The 27705-nt window shown below is 36.2% G+C and overlaps 5 protein-coding genes, 1 long non-coding RNA gene and 1 pseudogene across 7 annotated transcripts; 5 read left to right on the plus strand and 2 right to left on the minus strand.

Moving 5' to 3' along the window:
* Positions 1–634: 634 nt before the first annotated feature.
* On the plus strand, positions 635–2697 carry LOC114178131 (purple acid phosphatase 17-like). Its single transcript, XM_028063859.1, has 7 exons — positions 635–1035; positions 1165–1321; positions 1439–1546; positions 1623–1750; positions 1835–1963; positions 2038–2105; positions 2185–2697. Exons 1-7 carry the CDS (start codon positions 859–861, stop codon positions 2396–2398), a joined length of 981 nt encoding a protein of 326 aa, XP_027919660.1. The 5' UTR covers positions 635–858; the 3' UTR covers positions 2399–2697.
* Positions 2698–3399: 702 nt separating this feature from the next.
* On the plus strand, positions 3400–5399 carry LOC114178130 (purple acid phosphatase 3-like). Its single transcript, XM_028063857.2, has 7 exons — positions 3400–3701; positions 3905–4061; positions 4162–4269; positions 4335–4462; positions 4547–4675; positions 4756–4823; positions 4913–5399. The coding sequence occupies exons 1-7, from the start codon at positions 3528–3530 to the stop codon at positions 5130–5132; spliced, it is 984 nt and encodes a 327-aa protein (XP_027919658.1). The 5' UTR covers positions 3400–3527; the 3' UTR covers positions 5133–5399.
* Positions 5400–7643: 2244 nt separating this feature from the next.
* On the plus strand, positions 7644–9663 carry LOC114175707 (uncharacterized). Its single transcript, XR_003602894.2, has 3 exons — positions 7644–7813; positions 7925–7991; positions 9367–9663. It is a non-coding gene; the product is annotated as an uncharacterized LOC114175707 (long non-coding RNA).
* Positions 9664–11051: 1388 nt separating this feature from the next.
* Positions 11052–13401, plus strand: LOC114178616 (UV-B-induced protein At3g17800, chloroplastic-like). Its single transcript, XM_028064624.2, has 3 exons — positions 11052–11337; positions 11542–11828; positions 12349–13401. The coding sequence occupies exons 1-3, from the start codon at positions 11230–11232 to the stop codon at positions 13136–13138; spliced, it is 1185 nt and encodes a 394-aa protein (XP_027920425.1). The 5' UTR covers positions 11052–11229; the 3' UTR covers positions 13139–13401.
* A 927-nt stretch (positions 13402–14328) lies between these two features.
* Positions 14329–16041, plus strand: LOC114179193 (U-box domain-containing protein 21 pseudogene; annotated as a pseudogene).
* Positions 16042–16150: 109 nt separating this feature from the next.
* LOC114179192 (potassium channel SKOR-like) lies at positions 16151–21129 on the minus strand. 2 transcript variants are annotated; one of them, XM_028065434.2, is made up of 12 exons: positions 21048–21129; positions 20736–20883; positions 19799–20433; positions 19426–19721; positions 19114–19194; positions 18941–19039; positions 18620–18841; positions 17746–17934; positions 17588–17663; positions 17215–17509; positions 16956–17077; positions 16151–16630 (listed from the first exon to the last, which is right to left on the minus strand). In XM_028065434.2, the coding sequence occupies exons 2-12, from the start codon at positions 20834–20836 to the stop codon at positions 16353–16355; spliced, it is 2394 nt and encodes a 797-aa protein (XP_027921235.1). In that variant the 5' UTR covers positions 20837–20883; positions 21048–21129; the 3' UTR covers positions 16151–16352. The 2 variants fall into 2 exon arrangements, with proteins under 2 accessions (XP_027921235.1, XP_027921236.1); XM_028065435.2 differs by having other exon boundaries at positions 20736–20878; positions 21048–21123.
* An 836-nt stretch (positions 21130–21965) lies between these two features.
* LOC114174966 (potassium transporter 25-like) lies at positions 21966–25995 on the minus strand. The gene is made up of 10 exons (XM_028059702.2): positions 25738–25995; positions 25201–25429; positions 24885–25127; positions 24693–24749; positions 24561–24611; positions 23966–24226; positions 23777–23829; positions 23567–23684; positions 23229–23483; positions 21966–23145 (listed from the first exon to the last, which is right to left on the minus strand). The coding sequence occupies exons 1-10, from the start codon at positions 25765–25767 to the stop codon at positions 22073–22075; spliced, it is 2370 nt and encodes a 789-aa protein (XP_027915503.1). The 5' UTR covers positions 25768–25995; the 3' UTR covers positions 21966–22072.
* Between the last annotated feature and the right edge of the window lie 1710 nt (positions 25996–27705).

Here is a 27705-nt window from a genome sequence, read left to right on the forward strand (position 1 = left end):
CGCATCATGCTATATTAATTAAAATTTTGAATTTTGGATAAACATGAGTTGAAAATGTCTTTTTATGAATTTTAGATTTTTTTTTAGTTTATCCTCATCTAATAATAAAGATCACTTTATGATGTTAACCATAATAACATGTAAATACAATCAAATAAAGTAAAGAATTAAAATAACAAACACGTCATCCAATTAATAATAGAAAATTTTTAAATACTGAATACACTAACAAAATTTAATAACTCAATTAAAAATAATCAATTTTTTCATGCACTTAAAAGTTAATGAAATCTAATTACAATGATTTGGAAATGTGGAGTGAATGAAGAAGAAAAACACACTTTTTTTGAGAATTTTCTTTAATAACACTATAATAATATATATTAAAATTATAAATTAAAAAATAAATAAATATAATTAAGTATTATAATTTTGGATTGTGACGTGGTTTTTTTGTTTTTTTCCCCTAGTAGCACTGAAGGAAAAAATGGAGTTGGAAGGAGGAGCAGCAGCAACAGAGCATAGCATCCGAATATTCTGCCTCATATGCCTTTCTCTTATGATGGGGTTTCGAATATTCTGTTCTTTCATGCTTATTCGTTCCCTCTTGCATCATCGCATATTCGAATATAACACCACCCACTTCCTTCAATACCATTGGATACATCCATCAACTTCCACTGTGCTTCTTCCACATCTTTTTCTTTTCTATTTCCTTCAACGTCTCTCTCCATCGTTACTCTCAAGTTTCACGTTGTTGTTGCCTCCACATACTACATTTTAACCATCTTTATCCCACAAAACCTTTTCTTAAAGTCAGAAACTTTCGCTTCTTCTGGTGTTCCAACCACACTCACCATGTCCATCTCCTTTCTCTTCTCCCTCATCATCACCTATGTCCTCTGTGTTCTTTCTGCATCTGCACAACTCCAGAGATTTCCACACCCTTCTAGACATGATGGTTCTCTTAGCTTCTTGGTGCTCGGTGACTGGGGCAGGAGAGGCTCTTACAACCAATCACAAGTCGCTTTCCAGGTTTCTTTTTATGTTTTTCATGCAAATACACCACCCATTCATCCTATGTTCCCAAAGATTTAGGTGTTGTAAACGCATTACTTAACTGGTTTTTCAATGTGATGTTTATGTCTGAAAATGAACATGCAGATGGGAAAGGTTGGAGAGAAACTCGATATCGACTTTGTAGTTTCCACTGGGGACAACTTCTATGACAATGGACTAATCAATGAACTCGATAACGCCTTTGAAGAGTCGTTTACCAAAATCTACACAGCAAAAAGCCTGCAGAAGCAGTGGTATAGCGGTAATTTTCTAAACACATAATGATGACCACGATAAAGGAGTTACATTAGAGTGCAGAGTGTATCTAGTAGATCTTATCATATGGTATGCATAAACTTTTGTATCATGGTGGATGCAGTGTTAGGCAACCACGACTACAGGGGTGATGCAGAGGCCCAACTGAGTCCTGTCCTTAGAGGAATGGATAGTAGATGGCTCTGCCTCAGATCATTTATTGTAGATTCAGGTATTGTCTTGCTTCTTTCGGGTTTATCTTCGAGGGATTAAAACCATTGCAGTAATCTGATGTAGTTCTTCTACAGAGCTGGTTGAGATTTTCTTTGTAGACACCACTCCTTTTGTTCAAGAATACTTCGCTGAACCACAGGAACACAAGTACGATTGGCGTGGCATTGGACCACAGAAACCTTATGTTAACAACTTACTCAAGGTATGATACACGATTCGTTACTTTTTTTATTGAAAAAAACCAACCATTTGATTAAAAATAATGTTTTGAATCATTATGTTTCAGGATCTAGAGTTGGCACTGGGGGAGTCAACAGCAAAATGGAAGATTGTTGTTGGTCACCATGCCATTAGAAGTGTTGGACATCACGGTGATACTCAAGAACTTATAGAGAAGCTGCTCCCGATCCTTCAGGTAACTAAAAGCTAAGAACTGAACATGATCCTTGTTCTCTAACCAACTGGGCTGATTTTAATTTCAAATTTCAGGCAAATAATATTGATTTTTACATGAATGGGCATGATCATTGTCTTGAACACATCAGTGACACAGAGAGGTAAAACTGAATGAATTCATATTATAGAAGGAACGAATCCAAAGTAATGAATTTATCTGATAAAGGAACTTGTTTGCAGCCCCATTCAGTTCCTGACTAGCGGGGCAGGGTCAAAGGCTTGGAGAGGAGACATTAAACCAATGAATCGAAGAGGCCTAAATTTCTTCTATGATGGACAAGGCTTCATGTCCGTTAAATTGACTCAGACTGATGCCACCATTGAGTTCTATGATGTTTTTGGCAACGTTTTGCACAGACTGGCTTCTTCAAAACAGCTACATTCTTCCTCGTAAAGTTCAGAGCTACAATTTTGACGTCGAGATTCTAGAACGAAGACCGACCAAATTGGTTGAGATCAAATTCAAAACCAATCCTTGATGTCATCATGCTTGAGTATGTAACAAAAATGAAAATATGATGGCTCAACTCCCATTTTTCCATTGTGATTCATTCACCGCAGTGATGGAATCGTATAATTGTCGAAGGCCTTCACTCCAACATCACCGAATCAATCATATAATAATTGAATTGTTATCAGGAATGTGGTTTATAAACTTGGTTAAATTTATAAAGTTATCCAACATTTCTAAGAGTCCTGAATCCATTGATTATGTAGATAAGAATTGTGGATAATGGAAGCATACGTGGGTGATATCCAATATCCACTGTCGTCTTATACGCCACCATTAAAATACGACCATGTTTTAACACCTTCTGGAGAACGTTTCAAAGACAAATAAGGGAAATAATTTGGAAATTTGAGAACTGCAAGAACACCGAAACCCCATGTGATGGTACAAAAGGAAATTCACTTGCGAATGTAATCTTTTAAGGGGAGTAATGATGAACAACACGACAGATATCTAAAAGACTCAATGAACTTAAATAGAATATGGTCCAAAACCATCTTAATTTTACACTTTGGATATATATTATGAGTTGGGAATTTTCCTTAAATATGTTGTGGCCATCTGAATACCAAATGTTGCACAAAGTGGATTTTAGCAATAGGTGAGGAGGTAGGAAGTTGCAAAGAAGGTGCACAAACTGATATGTGGGTCCAATGACACCTATTGTTAGTATCCACTTACTTTTCTTCCCTTGTCTGATTTCACAATTATGCATGCCGTGCCAAAGTGTCATTGGAACGTATAAGTTATCTACGCTACTTTGACAAAAACGCTTAAGCATCTTCTGTTTCAGCGGGAGTTGCTTAAAATACTGTTAAAACTTTAAAGCAGTTTTTATGTAGTTTCACCGTTCAACCAATATACGGGAAGTTCGTACACGACATCATGTTAAGTCACACAATTCTACTATTTTGTGATGTTGGATATGCTCTTAAGATGCGAGAATCTTTTTTTTTTCTTACATAAATTGTCCCACAAGTAAAGAGTTGAAAACACCCACACACACAAAAACATGGCTGGTTTGGGTGTATGGATAATGGCTTTCATTAGTCTGTGTTCTCTGAACGTATCAGCTCTTCTCCAACGCCTACACCACCCTGTCAAAGCTGATGGCTCACTTAGTCTTGTTGTCATTGGAGACTGGGGAAGGAAAGGAACGTACAACCAATCAGAAGTTGCTGCTCAGGTTCTTGTTACATGCATTCTTTGTGAATCCTTAACTATATTCTGTGTTCCAATATTACTATATGTAGGATTTGGAACTAAGCATATCATCTTTGTGAATCCTTTTACTTGCTCGTTTGACGCATGGCTTTTGTATTTGTAATTGGTTAAACTAATGGTCATGAAATGGAACTCTCTCTGCTCTTTGTGTATGTGATATGTCAGATGGGAAGAGTTGCAGAAAAGTTAAATATCGACTTTGTGATATCCACTGGAGACAATTTCTACGACGATGGATTGACTGGTATAAACGACCCCGCTTTTGAACTTTCCTTCTCAAAAATCTACACTGCCAAGAGCCTCCAAAAGCAGTGGTATAATGGTGAGTTCAGAAACACCAACTATTGATGTATAAGCAAAAATTCTTAGCCAGATCTTCCATTATTCTTGTGTCCATTAAATGTGATAGACATTGGTTTCAGTGTTGGGAAACCACGACTACAGGGGAGATGTGGAAGCACAACTGAGTCCAATCCTTCAGAAAATTGATCCCAGATGGATCTGTAAAAGATCCTTCATAGTTGATACTGGTAAGGTGGCTTCTCATCTTGGATAGCAATCATTAAGTATTACGCTGATCTTAAAAACTATGCAGAAATTGCTGAGTTCTTCTTTGTCGATACAACACCTTTTGTGGACAAGTATTTTCTTAAGCCGAAGGACCACAAGTATGATTGGAGAGGAGTGCTTCCAAGGGAGAAATATTTATCAAAGCTCTTAAAGGTAAAATCTCTTAATCTTTATCATCACAACGTATTAAGATAAAAAGCAAATCCAATACATTTTTCCCCTTTTCTTTTTGTGTAGGATCTGGAAATAGCCTTAAAGGGTTCTTCTGCCAACTGGAAGATTGTTGTGGGGCATCATCCTATAAGAAGCATAGGACACCATGGTGACACCCAAGAGCTCATAAGGCAGCTTCTGCCAATTCTTGAGGTCATTCAGACAAAATATATTTCAAAGACAAACCTATTTTTAAATGTGTGCAACCTTAACTGATAAAATAAAAATTGCAGGCAAATGATGTGGATATGTACATTAATGGGCATGACCATTGCTTGGAACACATAATTAGCAGAAGCAGGTGTGTGTTAACTTATAATATTTGTTTGTTAACTAAATCAGGTCTAAATGATGGTAAATATATGATGGTATTATTGAGTGTGGTTGCAGCCAAATCCAATTCTTAACCAGTGGTGGAGGTTCAAAGGCATGGAAAGGAGACACAGATAACAATAGGAAAGATGGCGCAAAGTTTTACTATGATGGACAAGGATTTATGTCTGTGGAGCTTGAACAAACGAATGCAAAAGTTGTTTATTATGATATTTTTGGCAAAGTTCTGCATGTTGTGAATCTGTCCAAGGAGTTACGTTCTGCCTATGCCATATAGAAGAGACTCATTCAGTGATTGAAGAGACTTTGAGAAGGAGAACGTATAGGAAATCAAAAGAAATTAAACAATTAAAGACGAAAAGAAAAGATGTGTATCATACGTAATGACCAATGAAAGATTACTGTCATTAATAATGAAAAAAATATCAGATACTCAATCAAGGTCCGATGTATAGTATGTTGGCCTAAATAGTTGAAGGTGACAGTGTAGTGTAATAATGGTTGAATATTGAAATATACTGAATTGGCTTATGGTGGTTGGTTATCTTAGGAACTCCATGACTCTTATCTCTCAATCATTGTCTTTTCTGAAAAATTGGTTTATTTAATTGTCATTACCGAAATATCTTCCTCCAATCAGTTGGAAAACTTGATATTGCATTTTACTAATGTTAAATACCTGTTTTTTTATAATCTTTACATATATTTAGATGATTCAAGACACAAAGAAAGTAAAACAAAAGGAAAGACACTTTTTGATATTGTGCAGTTAATAAATAAATTTTGTTAATAAATAAAGCCGACAAACAAGAACGAGTCCGACGATCAGGATGGCTCAATGACGAAGAAGGGTTGGATGGGTTCCACGATCAAGACGGGTCAGACGACTCAAATAGATTGGACGGGTCCAACGACCCACACGTATCGAGCGGGCCTGACGATCCAGACGAGGCTAAGCGGACTCGATGACCAAGACGGGCCCGACGAGTCCAACAACCAAGATGGGTCAGACAAGCTCACCAACCAAGACTGGTCAGACGGGCCCGACGACCAAGATGGGTTGGACCCGTCGGGGTTTTCCAGCCAACCTAGCTCGTTTTGGTCGTCAGGTCAAACCAGCTCATTTGGGTAGTCAAGTCGGCTCGGCTCATGTGAATCCTAGAGTCCATTTCCAAATTTATCATGGATTCAAAACATAATTAAGCCCGCAATAAATATTCTTAAAATGAAATTTTATCTTATAAAAATTTCAATTGTTTATCGAAACAAAAAATTAAAATGTAAGATATTTTAATTTTTTTTATCTAAACAAATTATTAAGAATATAAAGGAAATTTAATTACAGACAATTTAAATACATTATATTTCAATTTCTTAATATTATTGAAATGCTTTATTCACACACAATATAAAAATTTACTAATAATAATCGGAAAAAAAAAAAAAGTCTTTGTGATGTAACTAAGTACTCCATCAATTATCTTTTGTATGATATAAAATATCGTTACAAGCATTGATTTTATTATTTTTCACGTTGAACCCACAAAGGTTTTATCTTTAAATTATATTATAGTTTTATAGTTTCTGATTAAATAAATATTTTAAAATAACAATATAAATAGTACAACTTAAATATTTTATTATATTATCATTACGCGTAAAACATTTTTTATCTATTTATTTTGTTTATGATAATCCTCTATTTGTACAACATGATTTGGGTGAAATAAACTAAAAATAAAATATGAAAACTGTATTTTCCTTAAAAAAAAGGAACTAAATAATTTTCAGAAAGTATGAACCTCCCTCCTGTATTCAACATAATTTGTCGTGGGAAAGTGTTTTAAACAGTAAATAAGTGTTTTTTAAAATACATATAATTTTAAGAGGTAAATGACTTTTTTATCAGAAAAAGAAAACTGTTTATTTTTAGAATAAAAGAAATAAAAAATATGTTTATTTTTAGAATAGATAAAATCAGAAAAATATGTTTATTTATAGAAAATCCGGCCTATTTTATAGAAAAGTTTATCAATGCTGATGCAACTTAATAAATTTGTATTTTTTTTTCATTATTATTAATGAATTTATGTATTTTAATCTGACCTATATCGTACTGAAAAATAATTCTGATCTTACCTGAAAATAATATATTTTTCTGTTATTAAACGACTTGTCTTCTTACCAATTTTTTATCTATTTTTTTTTCTTTCTTTTCAACTCTATCAAAGATTAAAGAAAGTCTTATTTCTGTATCATTTAATGCTTAGGTCATCTAAAATGAGTGGATGAGTTTACAAAGTCTCTAAGTTTAAATAGTAAAATTATATTAAAAATTCAGAAAAAAAACTTTATAATTCAGAATAATGAAAGTAGTTTCACACTGACCCACTAAATTTACACCCACCTAATAATTTACATTTGAATATCCTCTATATATAATCATAAATGAAAGTTCTGGTAAAAGAATTGATGGTAAAGATAACAAACTCCTAAAAGCCATTTTTCTTGTAAAGGTTCTTTTGTATGTGTTTTTTTTTTCTTTGACTCGTTCACTTCTTTTCGCTATAGTTTTTCTTTCATGTTTCGAACATTTAAGTTTTAAATATCATATTAAATCAGTAAATTAATAAATTTTAACATAACATATGAAGAAGAAAATTTTCACATATAGGCAAACTTCACAAAAAAATAAAAATAAAAATCGAAAACTATGAGTGAATTATGTAAGGCCCATTAAAATCCTGTTTATGTAATTCTGCCATAAAGTAAAGGGTTGCCTTTGTAATTGGACCTAGGGCTGGCCTAAGTGATAAAACTGAACCCTAATCTGTCCTAACACACTCACCCTCACTCTTCACAGAATCAGCCGTCACGCCTTCTACTATGAGAGAGAGAACTCTGCTAGGTTCAACCGCCTTTCGCATCCAGTGGACTCGAGCCAGTTTTCTGCTTCTCGTAAGTCCATTCCAACTCCTACTCGTACTTCCTTCGGTGTTTCTTCATGTTTGTTTTCAGCTAAGAATCCATAATGAGCTTATTTTGTGATCTGTTCCGTTGTTTTTCCAGTTCCTAAGCATACCCTAGAGCTGTGGTGCCCGTGGTTACTGTTGAGTCCTGTACTAGTATATTCCAGGTAAGGGAAGCTAGAACCCCCTTGTCCGGTGTGTTTATGATGTGTGTACTGTTGATTTAATGATTCTTCGAGTTTGAGATACTGTTATGGATGTTTGGACTGGTTGGTTCACTTGTTTGGGATATGTTGATGCATGTTGCAGGCGTGAACAGTGGCAAACACTGATAATCTCGCCCAGGCGAGCTCGCCTCGCCCAGGCGAGATGTGCAGAGGCTCGCCCAGGGCTTTCTGCGCGAGTGGTCGCCCAGGCGACCAAAACGCGTTTTGAGCGAGCAGATGTCTCGCTTAGGCGAAGGGGATCTCGCCTAAGTGAGATTGCGCAGGGACCACTGTACTCTTCGTCGAGCTCTCGCCTAGGCAGAGGAGAACTCGCCTGAGCGAGAGTCATTCTCGCTTGAGCGAGACCCTTCAGCCTGAGTGAGGAGTTGGGCGAGGATGCATCCCGTGATGTGGTGTTCTCTGTGATTGGATGTTTAAATTGTGTTTATATGGGTTATTGTATGATGGCTTAATGAGAATGAGTATGCATGTTTGGGAAGGGATTATATGTGGGTGGTTGGGAGTTTGGCATGATTTCTATATGAGTTGTACATGAGAAGTTGGATGCATATATATAGGTGCGGGTTGGCATGACAATGGATCTTGATGGTTGGTAAATTAGTGGCATGGTTTTGGTATGAGGAAAAACACTTACTCATGATTGGGAATAACGAGTTGGTATTAATTCGACATGTGAGAAATTAGGTTTGGTTATGGATGTTGGGATGAAATATTATGTGTAATGTATGTGGAAATTCTTGGCTGTTTATTATGTTGGTTCGTGTCAGTGCGTAATTCCTTGGAGTCTCTAGGTGAGACTTTCAAGGTTGTGCTTTAGTGGTCGGGACGTAATTCCATGGTCCCTGTTAGTGGGTGTCCATGGTGGTGCCCCATCTATATGGTCTGGTAAGGATTCAAGGTAAGGTTGCATCCTGACACTCTAAGGGGTCAGTTAGTCTCACCTAGAGCGGACTGACTCCTGTGGTGAGGGTAGCAGGAGACCTGAAATCCATTAAGGGCTAACCTTGTGTGTGAGGGAAATTGATTCATTATAACACTTGTAACACTTAGCTCGAGGGTGAGCAAAGGTATCCACCGCAAGTGCAAGCATCCGCTGAATCCGACCAAGCTATATGTATCCGGATGAGTCGAGTCTTAGTGTATTGATTGATGGGTCATAACATGCTTGGGTGATATATGTATATTGTATGTGTGTACACTGAATCATGAAAGTTCATTTGATTGCATGGTAAATGTGTTGGCTCTAGCTTACCTTTTTTTTTGTATGTTGTTCTTCTACCTTCGCGATGATCATCAATTTTATTGATGGGAGCAGATGCGAGAGGTAACCATGGTCAACAAGGGAGAGACGAATCCGCTGCTTAGCCTTTTTGGGCTGGACCTTCTGTCCTTCTTGGGCTATCTTTGTGGCTACGACCCATGTACTTGTCTGCCGTTATATTTCTCTAGGAACCCAGTGAACTGCTTAATATGTCTCTTTAGTTTTTGGTGGCATTGTGGTATGCCTTGGTCTGTATGGCGTTATATTTAAACTCTAAGACTGTCTCATTATATTATAATTGTGTGACGTTTTTTTAATTACGTATATTAATTAAATGGGATGTTAAATTTACATGTATTCTTAGAGGTATAATCATACGTAACCATTCTAACCAAAAGGATGCAACATCTCCAGATTAAAATAATAGGGAATGCAGCTAACATATCAAACAATTATTCCTTAAAAGAACTATTTTTTTTTTCTAAAACAATTTTCCTTGGTATAGTAAAGCTTCCTTTAATGAAAAACTTTTTATTTTATTTTATAAGGGCCATAATAGAGTTTTAAACAAATTTATATTTTTAAAATAAATTAGAAGGATTGAATTGAAGTGTAGTGAATGAAAAAAATAAAGGAAGATGTGGAGGCTTTTCGAACAGAAATGATACTGGAATTAAAACAAGACACGACCACAAGATTGCCGCACCAGTGGCGAATTTTGCACCTCAATCACTTCTGATTTTGTTGCAGCACCACAAAATGAAATTAAATAAAAACGCTGAAAGATGTTATTTTCCTCACAAAAACACGTTTCATGACCATTCCCGAACACTCTAATCCAAACGTGTCTTTCCTTCGCACTAAAATAATATCTTCGCTCCTCTTCCCCAGTTTACCCATGCCTTTATAAACCTTACAAGGAGTAAACAATAAAAACTGTAACCTTAGTTATCAAATTCCAATAATTATCATTTTAATATCAATACATGTGTATTGGAGTGACTCAAATCATTAAAACCTTTAACTTATTAACATAATTGATAGATAATTGGGTTAGTTAAAGATAACTTAAGGTAATTTCATTGTTTAAACAGGTGTTAAATATGTTTTTATCTCTTAAATTTAAGTGAAAATTAAAAATAATTTCTCTTTAAAATATTAGACTAATTTAGTTTCCAACTTTAGAAATGTGTATATTTAATTTTTTTAACCAATTTTTTTAAAATTTATTTGACGTTTCAAACGCATTTCATGATAATATTTGAATTGTTCACGTCATTTAACTCATTTTTGCTTCAATGTTAATTGAGAAACACGCTTAAAACGTCAAATAAATATAACAAAATTTGATTAAAGAATTAAATTCACTTTGTTTTAAATATGAAGAATTAAATTGGTAAAAAAAATTGAAAAAAGAATAATTTCAACTTTTATTAAAAAAACAAGGAAAAAAAATATTTAATCCTCAAAACAGTTATGAAATTAGATAATATATTTTGACTATTAAATTTTGACAATTTTCTCTTATAACATAAGATGTATCTTTTAGATAGTTTTGAAATATTAATAATAAAAAAATTAAAAAATTAAAAAATTACTAAAAAATAATATTCATATTATAAAAAAAATTATCAAAAATTTAATAATAAAAAAAATCATTTTAGTTCTGATGGTTGAGAGGTCATTTACGAACTGTGGGCCCTCGAAGCACAAGAGACGCCCTATAAATTCTTCTTCACGTGGCATTACGGCCTCTTCGGACAAAGCAAAACGCCCACCGTAATTGAATTGAATCGAATCATCGATTGATAACCATTTTCTCTTTCTCTAGGTTTCGTTTCTTCTGCGGTTTCTTTGTTAATTTCTTCTCTGAATCCATCAAGCTTTCATCTTCTTGGTGACCTCTCCTATAGCTAAATGGACGTGGCACTCACTGCTGTCCGCTCGCCGGCGATAGTCCTCGGAAGACCGATCAGCGCCTCCGCCTCTACTCGCCTCGGTTCTACTTCTAGGTTTTCCAGAAAGGTACCGTTGCTGTGATTGATTACGTGTTCTGTTTGTTAACTGTTATTCTCGTGACGTGATCTGATGGATTGCCGTTTTAGTCAACTTTTTTCTGGTTGTAGTTGGAATTAGGGATACTTTGTAAGTGAAATGAAGTACCGTATCAAGAGATTGATATTATTGATTAATTATCATTCACCTGCTTTTGTTGTTGATGTTTTTCAGCTATGCTTCACTTCACTTTCTATCCCCAAGCAAGGTCGTAGAAGACGTTTTTTAGTTAGAGCAGCATCGTCATCTCCCGAGTCATCTGAATCAGATGCCCCTGCCAAGATTGCTCCTCTTCAGTTGGAGTCTCCAATTGGGCAGTTTCTTTCTCAGATTTTGGTAGATCACCCGCATCTTGTGCCTGCTGCCGTAGACCAGCAGCTTGAGCAGCTCCAAACTGACCGCGATGCTGATCAACAAAAGGAAGAGCCTTCTGCTTCAGGCACGGATTTGATTTTGTACAGGTTTGTTTCGTTCTCATGTCTTATCGCGCTCTCTTCTGTTTCTCCTAATAAATCTTGACAAACTTACATCCTTGCTAATTTTGGCATCTATAACTTGTATGAATGATTTAGGTGGCTGCGAAACATCCTGATGTGCTCTATGATTTAGGTTTAGTGTAAAGTATAATTTTTATGATGCGCGTGTTCAAAGCTTTTGGCATTTTTATGGTTTGACTATAGCTGTTGTACGTTTAGATATGTAAGAATTTTTTCCAAACTACACACCTTACTGTATTATATTCCACTGGTAATTACAAGAGTAGTGAAATATAAATTAAAGTCACTCTAATTTTCTATATCACTTCAAGGCTTTGTTTGATGTATTATATAGTATGTTTGTCTATTCAGATGATTGTAAAATATTAGTATGTGGTCCACGTTCAATCTGGTTCCACTTAAGATCTTTTATTTATACATCTGAAAATGTTTGTCTTAAAGAAACCCGATGTTGATGATTGTGATGGCTTCAAAACCTTTCCAGGAGGATTGCCGAGGTGAAGGCTAATGAAAGGAGGAAAGCTCTCGAGGAGATCTTGTACGCATTGGTGGTGCAGAAGTTCATCGATGCTAATATTTCTTTGACACCATCTGTAACCACAGATATGTCTGGTAAGATTGATTTGTGGCCGGATGAGGATGGTAAACTTCAGCAGCTTCACTCACGTGAAGCATACGAAATGATTCAAAACCACCTGAGCCTCATTTTGGGTAACAAAGTAGGAGATTTAAAATCCATAGCTGAAATCAGCAAATTCAGGGTAGGGCAGGTCTATGCAGCATCAGTGATGTATGGTTATTTTCTTAAGCGAGTTGATCAAAGGTTCCAGCTGGAGAAGACGATGAAAGTTCTTCCAAATGAAACAGAAGAGAATAGTGTTCACCAAACTATCGAAGAAGACACTTCTCAAGGGATGTCTCATCCTGAAGTATCTACCTGGCCTGGTGGTGACGTGAGTCCTGGTGGATTTGGCTATGGTATGAAGGCAACCAGATTGCGCAACTACGTGATGTCCCTTGATGGAGATACCCTGCAAAGATTTGCAACAATTAGATCGAAAGAGGCTATCAGTATCATTGAGAAGCACACGGAGGCATTGTTTGGAAGACCTGAAATTGTTGTAACACCCGAGGGGGCAGTCTCTAAGGATGAAAACGTCAAAATTAACTTTGGTGGTTTAAAGAAACTTGTCTTAGAGGCTGCGACTTTTGGTTCTTTTCTCTGGGATGTTGAGAGCTACGTGGACTCAAGGTACCATTTTGTCTTGAACTGAGGAAAGCTTTCAATGTGTATCCTCCTTAGAGCCAAAAAGGTGGAGCCTTGTGTGAATTGGGCTGTCCCGATGGATTCTGTTTTCTCCCATACGTTACAAAACATAGATAATAGTGTGTCCGTACTAACTGATGAAGTATATTTTAAATGTGAGTTCGATGTTAAAATCCAATTATTGTTTCTCTAATTCATCTGTATATACTGTACTATATAGTGACAGTGGCTCTGGATCTCACTAATAAAGGGAAGGTTATCTTCAAGGTAGATATTTTGCTTATCTATCCTAAGCTTTTGTGTTTGGTTTGTTGTTATTTGCCGTCTTGGTTAGATGGCTGGATTTTTCCTAATTAGGTTTATAGTTTACTATGTATGTGAGATAATGGTATGCTTGGTTGATAATTTGTTAAAACAGAAGGGAAGGCTATGGTTCAGAATAGGAGTAGGTACTAATATTGCAAAATTTGTAATTTAATCTCCTAATATCCTATAATTAAACGGTAGTAGGCTTTAGTAATAATTTTTCTTCAAATTATAAAGTTGACAATGAAAAGAGAGTAATGGATAACGCTATGCCATTGAAGAACATGCGGAAACTATTAATATTATTTTTTTTACCTTTTTATAAATATTATCATTCTTTATTTTAAATATTTATGTGTTTGATAGCAGTAGCAAAAACTATATTTACACGTCAAAGTTTCCAATAAATTACTTTCTGAGTTTAGTAAATCGTATTAGTGATAAAATAATAAACTAAAAGTATTATAAATATGATTTCTTTTTGAGTTGGAAAACACTGCTTTTAGGTATAAATTTTGAAAAATAAAATATTGATATGTCATTATGACAATTCTATGTAAAATTATAATATAGAATTACAGTAGTTATATGTAATTCTGTTTAATTTCATTGAAAAATGAAAGAGTACCTTGTGTGAGGCCATGTCATCCATTAGTCTCCCAATAACTGATGCAGCTGCAATGATACTTGGATCACTGAAAATCCAATCCATTAGCTTTATACTCGTCACATGTTGGAAAGTAATGTTCATGACACCATTTTGCTTCAACCATGTAGCCTTTTGTTTAGTTAAAAACCTGCAGGTAAAATAACTAATAATCCGATAACATAAACTGAATCTAGTGGATGAAAATTCACAGTTAATTTAAATAACAAATGATGATTAGTTAACTAAAATATAAATTGAATTACGTAATAAAAAATAAATAAAAGGTTGTTGTACGCTGTTAACTTTTCAAGTGAAGTGAATGTGGTGTGCTTACTTTGAGAGTGCTGGAGGTCTTAGGTATTTTTTGACGGTTGTTCAAACTTCTTCATTTGACAACGGTCAACATTCAAATTCATCTCCTCACCGTTGAATCTTCCTTCTCCAACTCTCTGGTTTTTGCCTCCAACTACTCTTCTCGTTGCTCTATATATTACACGGAACCACCAAACATGAAACATTAACGTTCACTCTGCAAAGAAAAATGGTGGTGGGTTGGAGAAGACTGAGAAGAGGGAAGAAGAAGAAGAAGGAGAAGGAAGAAAAGGTGGAGGAGGAGGAGGTGGTGACTCCCAACCATTTCCGGTGCCCAATTTCTCTGGAGTTGATGAAAGACCCCGTCACGCTCAGCACCGGCATCACATACGATAGAGAATCCATTGAAACGTGGTTCGACCAAGGCAGCTTCACATGCCCCCTCACCAACAACCTCGTATCCAACTCCGACCTCATTCCCAACCACACGCTTAGGATGATAATCCAAGATTGGTGCGTGGAGAATCAGCGGTGCGGCGTTCAGAGAATCCCAACCCCGAGAGTACCCATCACCCCCAACGACGTGCACCATCTTCTTCTCCTTCTGCATGCCAAGGCCTCGCGTCTCGACCAAGACGCGTGCCTTCAACTGGTGCATAAAATTCAGAGGTGGGGTGCAGAGAGCCACAGAAACATGCGCTGTTTAGTGGATAACGGAGCTCCAACTGCATTAGCCTCTGCGTTTTATGCATTTGCTAATGCTGATGTTAATGCTGATGACGATTCCGTGGAGAGGAATCCTTATGTGTGCGTGCTTCATCAAATGTTGTCGGCTCTCAACTCCATGTTTCCGACCCAATCGGAACCCATCCAACATTTGGGGTCTCCTCCTTCTTTACGTTGTATTGTGTCTTTCCTCAGGCGACAGGATCTCTCGGGGAAAGAAAGCTCAATCGTCGCACTCAAACACCTTCTTTCTTTTGGTCATCATCAGCACCTCGAGGCTTTGGCGCAAATTGAAGGAATTAATCAACTTTTGGTCGAATTTCTTAACCCAAGAATTTTTAGTCCGACCATTGTTAAAGCATCCTTGGCGGTGGTTTGGTATTTGGTTTCGTCGTCCTCTCCTTGTACCCACAAAATGAGATTGAAGTTTGTTGAATTGGGTATGTTTTGTGTGGTGGTCGACATTCTCGTCGACTCCGAAAGGAGCCTCTGTGAGAGGGCTCTCGGTGTTCTTGAGTCCCTCTGCGCTTGTGAAGAAGGAAGAGAAAAGGCTTATGGCAATGCGTTGGCGATTCCTCTTCTGGTGAAGAAGCTTCTGCGAGTTTCGCCGTTGGGCTCGGATTACTCTGTTTGTGCCATTTGGAGGCTCTGCAAATTTGGAGAAGAGATGGCTCTGCTGGAGGCCCTGCAAGTGGGTCTCTTTCAGAAGCTTTTGCTGGTATTGCAGGTTGGTTGTGGTGATGACACCAAGGAGAAAGCAACCCAGCTTCTCAAATTGCTCAACCCTTACCGGGGCAGCGCCGTAGAATGCGTGGATTCCGATTTCAAGAACCTTAAAAGATCAATGTAAAGATTTGTTCACATTAATTGAATTTTAAACGTGAAGAAAATAATAACACCAATACCTTTCAAGTCAACATTCTTTAGTATTAATCGCGATCGTAACGTCGCCGTTATGTTACTTACTAATTGTGATTACTGGTCAAAAATTAGATTCCAAGTTAGTTTCTGCTTTTAAACACAGCATTAAAGTACAAATAGGAATCTTCCAAATGGAAGGTACGAGATTCATGTCCTATCATAGTAACGTGATATATTAAATACATAATCATCCTGAGCTGAAATTATTTACACAGGACACAAGATTTACCATTAACTGTTACATAGAAACTACATTTACATTAATTAACTATTCCTTATACCTCCACACTTGGACTTGATGACCAGATCATTTCACCTCATTTTGTGCTTCACTCACAAGAAATAGCTTCTCATCGTTGTTAATCATGTTTACGTGAAGAACTTTTCCACCTTCTTCAGTCAAAATATAAGAATTGTTCGTAGTTTCCAAGTGTTTCCCTGCTTCCTTTATAAGTTCTTCAATGTTTTGTGGAACCCATAGGACCACTCCCTCTCTTTTACCCGCTTCGTGATCCCATGGGTGGAAAGGATACACTGTACATCTCTTTTTAGGAATTTCATTTGTTGACTGCAGCATTGGCGTTGCTGCAAAATTGACGAACATACAGTATTTGTTAGAATGCTTACATGAAAAATAAGGAAAGAGGAGTTAACCAAATTAAGGAGGACTCCAATTATTTATTGATTCCTTAACTAGTACCTATACTTAGCATGACCATAGTTTTAAAAATGCAAGATCCAATTGTAATGAACTTAAAATTGGTTACCAAACATAAAGAACCAAAGCATCCTTCACATCAAAATCCAGAAGGCAGTGCAGAGTATTGAGCATTCCCAGGTTCAAATGCCAATGTTACCAAGCACCTTGATCATATGCAATGGTATTCTGTACTCAGAAATATAATGATACCTTGATTTTCATGAATAAGATCGGACAATTCAGCCAACTGAGAAACTTTTGCAACTTCAAGCAATTTGATCATATTTCTATTTCCGCCAGTATGAGCTTCATGAAGAGGTGTATTTCCCCATCTGCCACAAAGAAAGTGTTGATTGAAACATAATCTTTTTCAATTCAATGAACAAGACAACATTGCTATTTTATTATCCTTCCAAGTTAGCACTGAATATAAAGTGAAATTCCAGAAAGATCAATATGTGGACCATACCTGTCCTTGGATAAAACACTTGCTCCGGCTTCTAGAAGTAATTCAACCATTGTAAAGAAGCCTTCAGAGGCAGCAATGTGAAGAGGGGTGCGCTGATCATAATTTTTGGCATTCGGATTAATACCAAAAGCTAGAACCCTTTTCAAAAGGTCAAACTCCTTCCTTGCAACTGCCATGCAGAGAAAATTGCCAACGTCATCAACAGCAAGGATAGCTCCCGCGTTAACAAGTACAGATGCTACATCTTCATGTCCGTTCTTCAGGGCTTCAAGCAAGGGATTGGTGCCAAATTTATCTGAAACAAATGGATGATTCAAAACGAAAAGTGTTTTTCGCTTCAAAGATGCATGTTGAATAAAATACAATGCCAAACCTGCTGTATTGATGCATACTCCTTGTTCAACAAGATAAGAAGAAATATCCACATATCCTTTTGATGCAGAGATATGCTATTATAAGAAACACAAAATCTGATTAAGAAAACGCAAGGGAGTTCCAAGTGATTGAGTTCATGAAAATTGGTTAGCTTACCAAGGGAGTTCTACCGTCATAATCAGTTTTGTTGGGATCTGCCCCAAATCCAATCAAACGTTTGACAAGATCAAGATGGCCATCATGGGCAGCACAGTTGAGCCTTGTAGCCAGCTCTATTTCCATGCTTCCAATAGTGAGGTTGAAGTCTGATAACAAAAGCTTACGCTGCAAATTTAAGTCTTTTACCTGTCACCCACCCAAATGCAACCATCAACCATAAACTTATCAGCTTACAACTTCAATCAAAGGCCTAAAAATTCTTTCTTTAAAACCACCACTCACTAACTACCCTATGTTTACCTCTTTCCTAAAACATCTCATGCGTCAAATGTTGATACCAATATGCCATTTCTCAAAATCAGCCTCAAATCTCTAATTACCAAACCTAATCCTCAAATTCCTGAATTCTTGAATTGCTTCGTCTCAGTATCTTAGTTCTCTTTTACGAACTTAAAAAAAATTATAGTACAGTTTCAGATTTTCAGTTAATCACCATTCAGACGCCATACATTATTTAATCCAAGGTAACATCACTTTTTTCTTTTTGCTTTTATTTTTGACGTCTTTCATAACCCTTATTGAAACAAGTTTTTCTTTTCTTGTTTTGCAATTTTTCTTGTGAAACACTAGAGTGTTTTAAGAAATGTTTCTTATGCATTTTATTCTAATTTTTTCTGTTCATTAATTTGATTAAAAATCTGATTCAAAATTATGTTATTTGGTTTTGCAATTTTATCACAAGACTTTGTTTTCTCCCCATGTATTTTTGTATCCTGGTTATGAGATGTAATTTCCTCGTAGTGATATTATTTTAAGTAATGTCTTTATATAAAAATTAAGTATATGTCTTTTTTTTTAAATCACAACATACCTCACGGAGATTGTTCAACACAATACGACCATCCAAGAAGTATATGTTGAGTATTTCAGTAAAGGATTTCTTATCAAGTCGCAAAACCTTGCAAAATTCATGAGCTTCAACTGTAGAACTTTGAGGTATATTGCAAAAAAAAGAAACATGGCCGAAGGAACTATAGGTATGCAATGTGATCGTCTCTTCTTCTGTATCACACTCTTCCCTCCTCATCTCACGCTGTTGAAAACAAGAACAGTTATCTTATCAACCCAGATTTCAAAATAAGATAAGATAATTCATCATTAAAAATGTAATGCGTGATATTTGTATTCTTACCATCTCACCATGATATACAAAGTAGAGTTTATCTGCGACATCTCCTTTCTCCGTAACTAGTTCTCCTGGCAGGAAAAACTCTTCCTCTACTTTGGTTGCCTGTTACAACAAATTTTGAATCAGCCATTAAACCTAACTCCAACTTTCCAATCTGATATCCTAGATTTTCTTACTATCTGCTTTATAAACCCTGAAGAGCATCCCTTGAAAAGAGAAACTTTCTGAATGAACTGTTCGTACAAGCTTATTGAAATCTGCAAGCAGCCATCAAGATTCACATAAATATCTCCAAAGTAATGAACAAAATTGACATTTCAATAACTGAGAGTTCGAGTCTTTCCTTGCTTCTACGATCTCAACAATAAAGTTTGAAAAGTTATTTTGAGATGAGAGGGACAAAACAAGTTGGTGTCAGGAAATAAAAAAATCGTTACCACTGTAGTTGAAATTACAAGAAATGAAATGAAATGAAAGAGTAGAAAGACCTTCTTGCGAATGGTGGTTGGTATCTCCTGAAGAATAAAAGATCCGTTGTAACTCCGATCATACTTTAACCTCAAGTGATCTTTAATTTGGTCACATATGTGGCTGTCCAGTTTGTTCTTATCGACGAACTTACTAATATCAGACATTTTATCTCTAAATCTCTCTGTCTTAGACCCTTTCACAATCAACGCAGTCATGTTGCCGAGGAGGTAAGCGCCAAGAATCATGTCAAAGGAGACATAAATCATGACGAATATCATTTCACGCACGTTGACTGCGTGGATTTCTCCGTAGCCTGCAAAACAAAGGAGAGGGAGGTGAACCGGAAGCAGACAGAGGAATGGAATTGCAAGGTGTATGTATCTATCTCACCAACGGTGGCCATGGTAACAACCGCAAAGTAGAGGGAGGTGACATAACGCTTCCAGAGATCGATGTGTCGGAAGTCAGAATAAGCATAGTCACCCATCTTCAAGCTACCGATCCAGGTGTAACCCTCCTGGGAAGGGGGCAGAGTGGTGGCAAGATAGTAAAAAATGCAAGCAGCGGTGTGAGTGCAGTAAAGTTCAACGACAAAGAGCTTGAGGATTCTGGTGAACAAGTAATTGATCCTCGTATCCTTCTCGAGGGTATCGAAGAATTGGGTGACTCGGGAAGCACGAGCGAGTCTGATCCAAAGCAGAGAGCGGACAAACTCGTTGTTGTTGGTGCGCTTGTAAATGAAGTCCCATGGGAGACATGCGAGGAGGTCGAGGAAGAAGCGAGACCTGAGGTACCTAACGGCGATCTGGTAGTGGTTGAGGACCAAGGAGAGGGAGTTGGAGTGAATTTCGTGATAGCCCACCAAGAACTGCAAGAAAATGTCCATCAAGAAAACCAATTGCCCCGCTATGTCAAGGAGGAATATGTTGTGAGGTAAGCCTCTGAAGAAACCAAACTCCATGGGAGTGAAGAATGAAGAGTAAATGGCCCATATCAGAATGAAGTGCTTCCACAACAGGTACCACCTGCATGCACCACCAGTGCATGCACCAGTCGCATTTCAGAATTTCACTTCACTACGCATTATAGAACTCATAATAATAAAGCCTTATGCTAATTTCATTAGACAGGGTAACTTTGACCAACCAAGAAAACAAATTAAGGTCGAAAGAAAGTGATCATCGTGTGTGATATTAATGGATAATGAACATTCAGTATTTTCATCCTAAGTTTCTTTTCTTTTAAGATGTTCTTTATTTTCTTGCATATCCAGATACGAGAAATATATGACAAAATAAAAGAAAGATGAGATTAGAGAAATAGAGACCGATTATGAGGATGAATGAGGAATCGGTGGCGGCGCGTGAGAGTGGGAGCGGCGCAACAACGGGTGAAGCTTGAGTGAGATTTGTCCTTTAGTGTCTGCATTATGGCTGTCTTCTGCTCTTCTTTGGTTTCTTCAACCCAAAACTGCACTGAGCATAACACACAATACGTAATAATGGATTAACATGTGGAATTGCAACAACGAACGAACCAAAGATGGGATTTTGTAATAAAGAATCCCAAAATTGTAACTTAAATAGGAAGTGAAGAGGTGAGCGACAGAGATGCATTTAATTACATAAATCTCACTCACCTGTCGTATTGTGGACGCCACCACTCTACCTACCTTCTCATCGTTTTCTTTTCGGTCTTAGTCTTATTCTGTCTAACGCTTTAAAGCTAAAAAAAATCTCTAATCTCCAAATATAGCTCTGTGTACTTTTGTCCTATCCTAGGTAAGGTGAAAAAAAGTTTGGGAGGAACAGTGACAAAAGTTTAAAAAGTAAAATATATAAATAAAAATTGACGCTTTAAATTAAAAACATGAAAATATATAATTGAAATATTAATTTAATTAAATTTTAAATATCTCACCGTTTATATTAAAAAATATCATTCTGTTAGGCTCTCAATTATCTTTTATCGATTCTAGAAGAGTTATTATCTGGTAATGCAATTAATATTATATTTAAGTAATAATTATGAAGTGAGTTCAGACGAGAATGATTATCCTAATTAAGTGATAAGTAAAGTTTTGAATCCATGATAAAATTCCTGATCATTTTGTAAAAGACTTCAATTTTAGTCTTTATTAATTTAATTTTACATTTGATATTTTAAAATTAAAGAACTTTAGTTATTTACTGTTAATATGTCATTACATTATTAACTAGAATATTTGACAGAGTGAGTAATAACGTGTTAACTATTTATTTATTCACATGGTATATATAACGACATACTTTAATATGATGTTTTAAAAACATATTCTTGAAGATATAGAGGCATGAAACGATAATCCATTGGAGCATAAATTCGAAATTCAGACATCGGCATCGTATGCCTCTTCAATCAAGGAGAAAGGAATCGAATATGTTTATGTTTCATCATGTGCGATGTAATTTTCTCTTGAAAATGAGTTGGATTTATCAACTCAAATAAAGTTTTGAATCAAATGAAAAAACAATAAAACAAATAAATTTGAAAGTCCAAGGTCGATCAAGGAAAAGAATGAAACAAAACTACAACATTATCTCCATTTCCATTGTATCGTATGTATATATATATCTTGCACAGTCTGCGATCTACTACTACGAAAGATTTTACAGTTTGTTGGACTTATATAGTACATACGACACCAACCTCGACAAGAGCAGCATGAGGGATTTTAAGAGCCACAGGAGGTTCCCGACAATTTTTTTCACTGAAACGATACACCATTATCAAGAATCTCTTGAGAAAGTTGGAGCCATCACGCACCACCAAATGTGACTGCCCCAAGAAATACGCACTCCCACTCTCCCTCGCATCGATCAGCTCCAACAACTCATTCCTCACAGATACCTGCATTTTAGGACTATTATGAGGCAACATGAACCGAACCTTTTTTCTCTTCTTACAACCACTGCCACCACTCTCCAACGCCTCTTCCGCCACCGGGCTTATCTGAGATTCATTGTTCACCATGCACGATGATGACTCTAAATCCTCCAGTGGAACCAAACCATTTCCACCAACCCTTGAATGTCCAACAAAAATCATTCTTTCATCTGGGCAACCCATCATGGACTCGATGTCGTTCTGTTCGATGGATATGAATTCCCCTATGGAACGGATAATCTTCTCCTCAAAATCACCCGTGTCTCTTATGTGATCACAGTATCCACTTCTCACAATGCAGCGATATATCTTGTAATCCTTTGGGCCGATCCTACCTATAAGGAACCTCTCACTTTCTGCTATGTAAGGCACAGGGATGGACTTGAATGATACCAAGATCAACACCTGATGGAATGCGGGAAGATTTGTGATGAAATGTGAAAAGAAAGCTGGGATTCCTGCTACTATGTCCGTGTAGATGAAGCCGATTCCGGGTACCCTCGAAATCCCAAGGCCTGGACTGATATCTATGAGCCACTCGGTTGATACTTTGTTCTGCAAATCAAACTCGTACTTCTTCATGCTTCCGTAATGCCATGAAAGCATCACTGTCATCGAAACCGCCAATAGGACAACCAGATACCACGATCCCTTGTGGAACTGTAGCAGACATGCCGAAAGATATGCAGCCTCTAGGAATCCAAAACATACAAGAAAGTACGCAGACACCATCACATCCTTCTCCCAATACAAAGCAATGATCAGTGCCATCAGACTCGTCGTCACAAGCATTCCACTTATAATAGCCAGAGCTGCACAAATAGTGAGCTTAATTATATCATCAATATTTTAACTGAATAATACTATAACTGCACAAACTCACTCGCACACATACCTGTTGCATTGCCGATTTTCACAAGGTCTCTGAAACCGATTGTTACAGTGAGGCTGAAAATCATCAATAGCCAGTTGACATCGGGGATGTAAATCTGGCCGTTTATGGTTTTTGATGTGTGAATAACTTTTACTCTGGGAAAGCAATTCAATGCCAGACACTGGTTAATGATGGAGAAACACGCTGTTATGGTTGCTTGGCTTCCCACGGCTGAAGAGAGTAGGGATAACACTATGTACAAGTGTTTGCACTGACCTGCAATCACCAACCATCACTTCAGAAAAGTGAAATTGCAGAAAGGAAAATCTCATCCATATACAGATACCCCACTAACTTACGTGGCATGGATTGGCTAAGATGATTAAAATCAGGAGAAGTTAAGTTTTTGGACATATATGCAGCCTGACCCGCATAGCATAACAGAAGAAGTGGATAGATGAAGCATATAAATGTAATCTACAATACAACCACACACGATGCACAAGTTAGTAACATTTTTCAGTGTGCAATTAATATATTTCCATTACAAAAGATGCTACGTATTGTACCTTAATTGATTTCTTGGAGAAATGGCCTAGGCCAGCAAACATTGCCTCCGATCCTGCAAAACGATGCAGCATCTTTGTGAAAGCAATAATTGAAATTCTAACAAGAAAAATATCTCAGAACCATAAACACTAAAAACTTGTTAACATTTGCACAGTTCTGGAGAAAATAAAAAGAAAAAAAAGGGTCACCTGCTACACATAGAATGACGCTCCCTAACAATCTCCATCTGTGGATGTCAATTTTTGTGATGAATCTGTATATGTAGAAAGGAGATATTTTATAGATGATTTTTACATCCCAGTGGAAAATGTTATACGTTCCCACCGCAGCAACAAACACCAGCCAAGCAGCAATTATTGGTGCAAACATGATCCCAATTTTACGTGTACCGCAATGCTGCAGCATGAACAGGCCAACCAATATAACACACGCAGAGGGAACAGGTACATCTGAACAAAGTAAATGAAGCACAAAGTGAACAACATAGTTGCAGGAGATACATAAGCATCACTTTTCTAATAAATATTCAATCACAACTTAAACTGGCGAGTAAAATGCACCAAATAGATGAAAATCCAATTCTAAACAGCATAAACTTGTTCACAATTCGGGAAATCCGTCAAATATATAAACTAAGTTACTAAGCAAATCAAAGTCTATTACAGATATCACAAGTAGATGCAAATTCAATGTTTATTCAAGAATAGAATGAATCAATTGAGGCTTTATAAAGGGAATTTTTGAAAAAGCTAGATAAGTGTACAACATATGTATAAAACTTACATGCTTTTAGAGCATTTGACATGGACTCCTTAGTATGTTCTGACGAGGCAACTGTTTATAGATAAAAGGGTAATCAAAAAATACGTTATAGCAATTAAAGATACGGCCTTAGCATCAGTTACAAGGTCTTACATATGTCATTCAATATGTCTGTCAAGGATCTCTGAACTCCTGCTGAAGCTGAGTACACTGATAAACAAACAGTCATAATATTAGAATATACACTGAAAAGTAATTATTAAATCTTGCACATGAAACCTGAAATTAATTACTTCTACGAAAATGAAAATATGGTAATGAAGGAGTAATTGTATTTTATCATACCTGAAAGGGCTGGAGTGAGCACTGCATCCCCAATGGCCATGCAGGAACCGAAGAGGGCCAAGAACAATATTAAATAGTGACAGATCTTGTGTTTCTCAATGGCCCTTCGTGCTCTCGAATCAGCTTTGATCTTGGGAGAACTTTTCTCCTCGTAAAGCACAACCTCGTTTGCACTTCTGTCACATGGGAGTAGACCAACTTTTGCATTTCTACACAGCAGCGAGTACAGAGCAACAGTGCCACCTACAAAATTTTTCTACAAACATTTAATCTTGAAAGATAAATATATCACAGTGACTGAAGATATGAAAGTTACCCTCTCCTTCATCATCAGCTTTCAACACTATGGAGGCATACTTGAGCAAGGAAATTATGGTGAGAGTCCAGAAAATGAAGGAGAAGAGTTCATAAACCACTTCCTGATCTGCTGCAAGATCGCTCGCTCGCATTGTCCCAAATACATATAAAGGTGCGGTGCTCAGTTGACCATAAACTATTCCCACAATTTGAAACGATAGCAGAACTGTTTGCTTCCATGTTTTCTTCTGAATAATAAATAATGGAGTTAAAAATTATGATTCAAGGAAATCAAAAAAGAAAAAAAAAAAAAAAAAAAGGTATGTAGTAGATCCTTTCAACATCCCTACAACCAAGATTCAACTGTAATAAATTTACACAAGATTCAAATGAAACAGCTATATATGAAGCAGTAAAGTTGTTAATGCATGAAGAGAGTAAATAGAATATGTGAGTGAAACTGAATTTGGTTGACACAAATGTAAGCATACAATTGTGATTGATTCACAGTGTTGACATGCAAGAATGTTTGTGCAAGTTAGGCAATGAATTTCACCTTATCTTGATCAAAGAGATGAGAATCCATTACAAGGCAGACAGTAGGTAGGCAAAAGATGAGGTAGGAAGTGAGTGGAAAACTAAGTTATGAGAAGAAAGAAAGTGACAGAAACGTATATGAATGAAGGAATGAATGATTGAACTGAGAGAGGTATTTAGACAATCGTTGAAAGGAAAGAGACGGAGGACACTAGGGTGACGGTGTTTATGGACCCTACATTACAGTGTCTTAAACAGCACAGGAAAATGATCTCACATAGTGATCTTCACTACCAATTCTTTTAGACGGCTTATTATTATTGATCTCGTGATTTGGTTGATTCCAAGACCCATCTAACACTCTTTTCATCGTTGCATTATTTTACTATTTTATTACAGATAGCAGGGAGGGAATGGCGGGGTGACATGGACACCCCAATTCTATCATTCACACAGAACCACCGTGTAAGTTCTAGTTTTGGTCCATACATTCAATAAACTAATGGATGAGTCAAATTCAGCACACAACACTTCAATTAGGAGTCAAATACACACTTTTACATAGTTTTATTTACACTGATGCAGCTATTAAAAAACTGCTTAGTAGATGTAAAATATTATTATATTTAGAGTCAAATGCTCTGGTTTAATCAGGCGTGATTGATGTTAAAAAATCCTTGAATTATGCGAAATGAAACTCATTCGTGTTTTTTTATCGACCTATGAGTAATATGATTGAGAATCATATGATCATATCACATGGTTTCCCTTACTGTAAGGATACAGAACTTATTCCTGTCCCTTCTTTTTTGTTTTGTTTTTTTTTTTTTTCTGTTTCCATTTGTTGAATGGTTGAAAGATGAAAGCATGTGAATGCGACAGAAAATACCAACAATTAATGGACATGTGCTGCCTCCATTCGTCTCCGATTTATGCAAAACCAAAATGCTGAATTGTATGAAATCTTCAACGGAAACTATGTGCTTCACTTCTATCTCATTTCTTACTTATTTTTTATTGGAGAAGTTCCTGTCACATTTTAAGAATGTTAATGTGAAACTTCAAAGGAATTAGTGTCATCAAATAATCGACAAGTTGTAAGCATGATTAGGCCTAACTTCAAAGGAATTAGTGTCATCATCCCAAATAATCGAAGAAAATAAAAAACAACAAATTAACAAGAAAAATGTGTTAAAAAGTGATTTCATACAATGAAAAATAGTTATGATAGTAATTTTATTTTAAACGGTAAATATTAAAATATCAAGATGACGGTTAACTTTGATAGAGAATACTTACACAAGGAAGAAACTATCCCAAGAAGGGATTCTTTCTCTATCTCCAGCCATTTTTTTTCGACACTCCCAGTTTTCTAAAAGTTCTTCAAAATAATCTGTTCACTTTGACTGATAGATAACTAAAAATAATAATTACCCTTTCTATTTAATACCTCACTACCATGCACTACTCACGATACAACTAACAAAACAATAAAAACTAAAAATTAACTTCAAAAATAATTTTAAAAAACAATAATAACTAAAACATGTTTAGAGAAATATCGAATTTTGAAATCTGATTTAAGTAAATATTAAATTTCGAAATCCGATTAAAATAATTATCAAATTTTAAAATTCGATTAAGTACATTATCAAATTTTAAAATCCAATTAAAAAAATCATCAATTAAATTAAGTAAATGATCAAATTTTTTGAAACTTGGTTAATATATATATTTTAATCATATATTTTATAGAAGGAAGCCCTACAAAAACGTAGTCATTCATAAAAGAAAGAAAAAATATATAAGAAAGTGAAAGATAAAACAAAAAAAAAAAGATAAGGGTAAGTTGATATATTCACTATCCCGTGACATTCAAGTTGAAATTATGGGGTGTAGAAAGAGATGTCCATCAGCCCAATGGCCTTTGGCCCAAAACTAGGAAAGGAACTCGAAGATTCAAATGATGCGTGAACACTGTAAAAGT

The sequence above is a fragment of the Vigna unguiculata genome, chromosome 3 (assembly GCF_037176805.1).
Source record: "Vigna unguiculata cultivar grain cowpea cultivar isolate G323 ecotype 2 chromosome 3, ASM3717680v1, whole genome shotgun sequence".
In the NCBI taxonomy this organism is placed as follows: domain Eukaryota; kingdom Viridiplantae; phylum Streptophyta; class Magnoliopsida; order Fabales; family Fabaceae; genus Vigna; species Vigna unguiculata.

Coding starts and splice junctions, on each gene's coding strand:
- LOC114178130 (XM_028063857.2), top strand. CDS start 3,528: ATGGCTGGTTTGGGTGTATGGATAATGGCTTTCATTAGTCTGTGTTCT. Junction 4,270..4,334: donor ATCCTTCATAGTTGATACTG/GTAAGGTGGCTT, acceptor AAAACTATGCAG/AAATTGCTGAGTTCTTCTTT. Junction 4,676..4,755: donor AGCTTCTGCCAATTCTTGAG/GTCATTCAGACA, acceptor TAAAAATTGCAG/GCAAATGATGTGGATATGTA.
- LOC114178616 (XM_028064624.2), top strand. CDS start 11,230: ATGGACGTGGCACTCACTGCTGTCCGCTCGCCGGCGATAGTCCTCGGA. Junction 11,338..11,541: donor CTTCTAGGTTTTCCAGAAAG/GTACCGTTGCTG, acceptor GATGTTTTTCAG/CTATGCTTCACTTCACTTTC. Junction 11,829..12,348: donor ACGGATTTGATTTTGTACAG/GTTTGTTTCGTT, acceptor AAACCTTTCCAG/GAGGATTGCCGAGGTGAAGG.
- LOC114179192 (XM_028065434.2), bottom strand. CDS start 20,836: ATGCAGACACTAAAGGACAAATCTCACTCAAGCTTCACCCGTTGTTGC. Junction 17,664..17,745: donor ATGACGGTAGAACTCCCTTG/GTAAGCTAACCA, acceptor TTCTTATAATAG/CATATCTCTGCATCAAAAGG. Junction 17,510..17,587: donor AGTATGCATCAATACAGCAG/GTTTGGCATTGT, acceptor CATTTGTTTCAG/ATAAATTTGGCACCAATCCC.
- LOC114174966 (XM_028059702.2), bottom strand. CDS start 25,767: ATGGATTCTCATCTCTTTGATCAAGATAAG. Junction 24,227..24,560: donor GTCAAATGCTCTAAAAGCAT/GTAAGTTTTATA, acceptor TACTTTGTTCAG/ATGTACCTGTTCCCTCTGCG. Junction 23,146..23,228: donor GAAAATCGGCAATGCAACAG/GTATGTGTGCGA, acceptor CTATTTGTGCAG/CTCTGGCTATTATAAGTGGA.
- LOC114178131 (XM_028063859.1), top strand. CDS start 859: ATGTCCATCTCCTTTCTCTTCTCCCTCATCATCACCTATGTCCTCTGT. Junction 1,547..1,622: donor ATCATTTATTGTAGATTCAG/GTATTGTCTTGC, acceptor GTTCTTCTACAG/AGCTGGTTGAGATTTTCTTT. Junction 2,106..2,184: donor CACATCAGTGACACAGAGAG/GTAAAACTGAAT, acceptor ACTTGTTTGCAG/CCCCATTCAGTTCCTGACTA.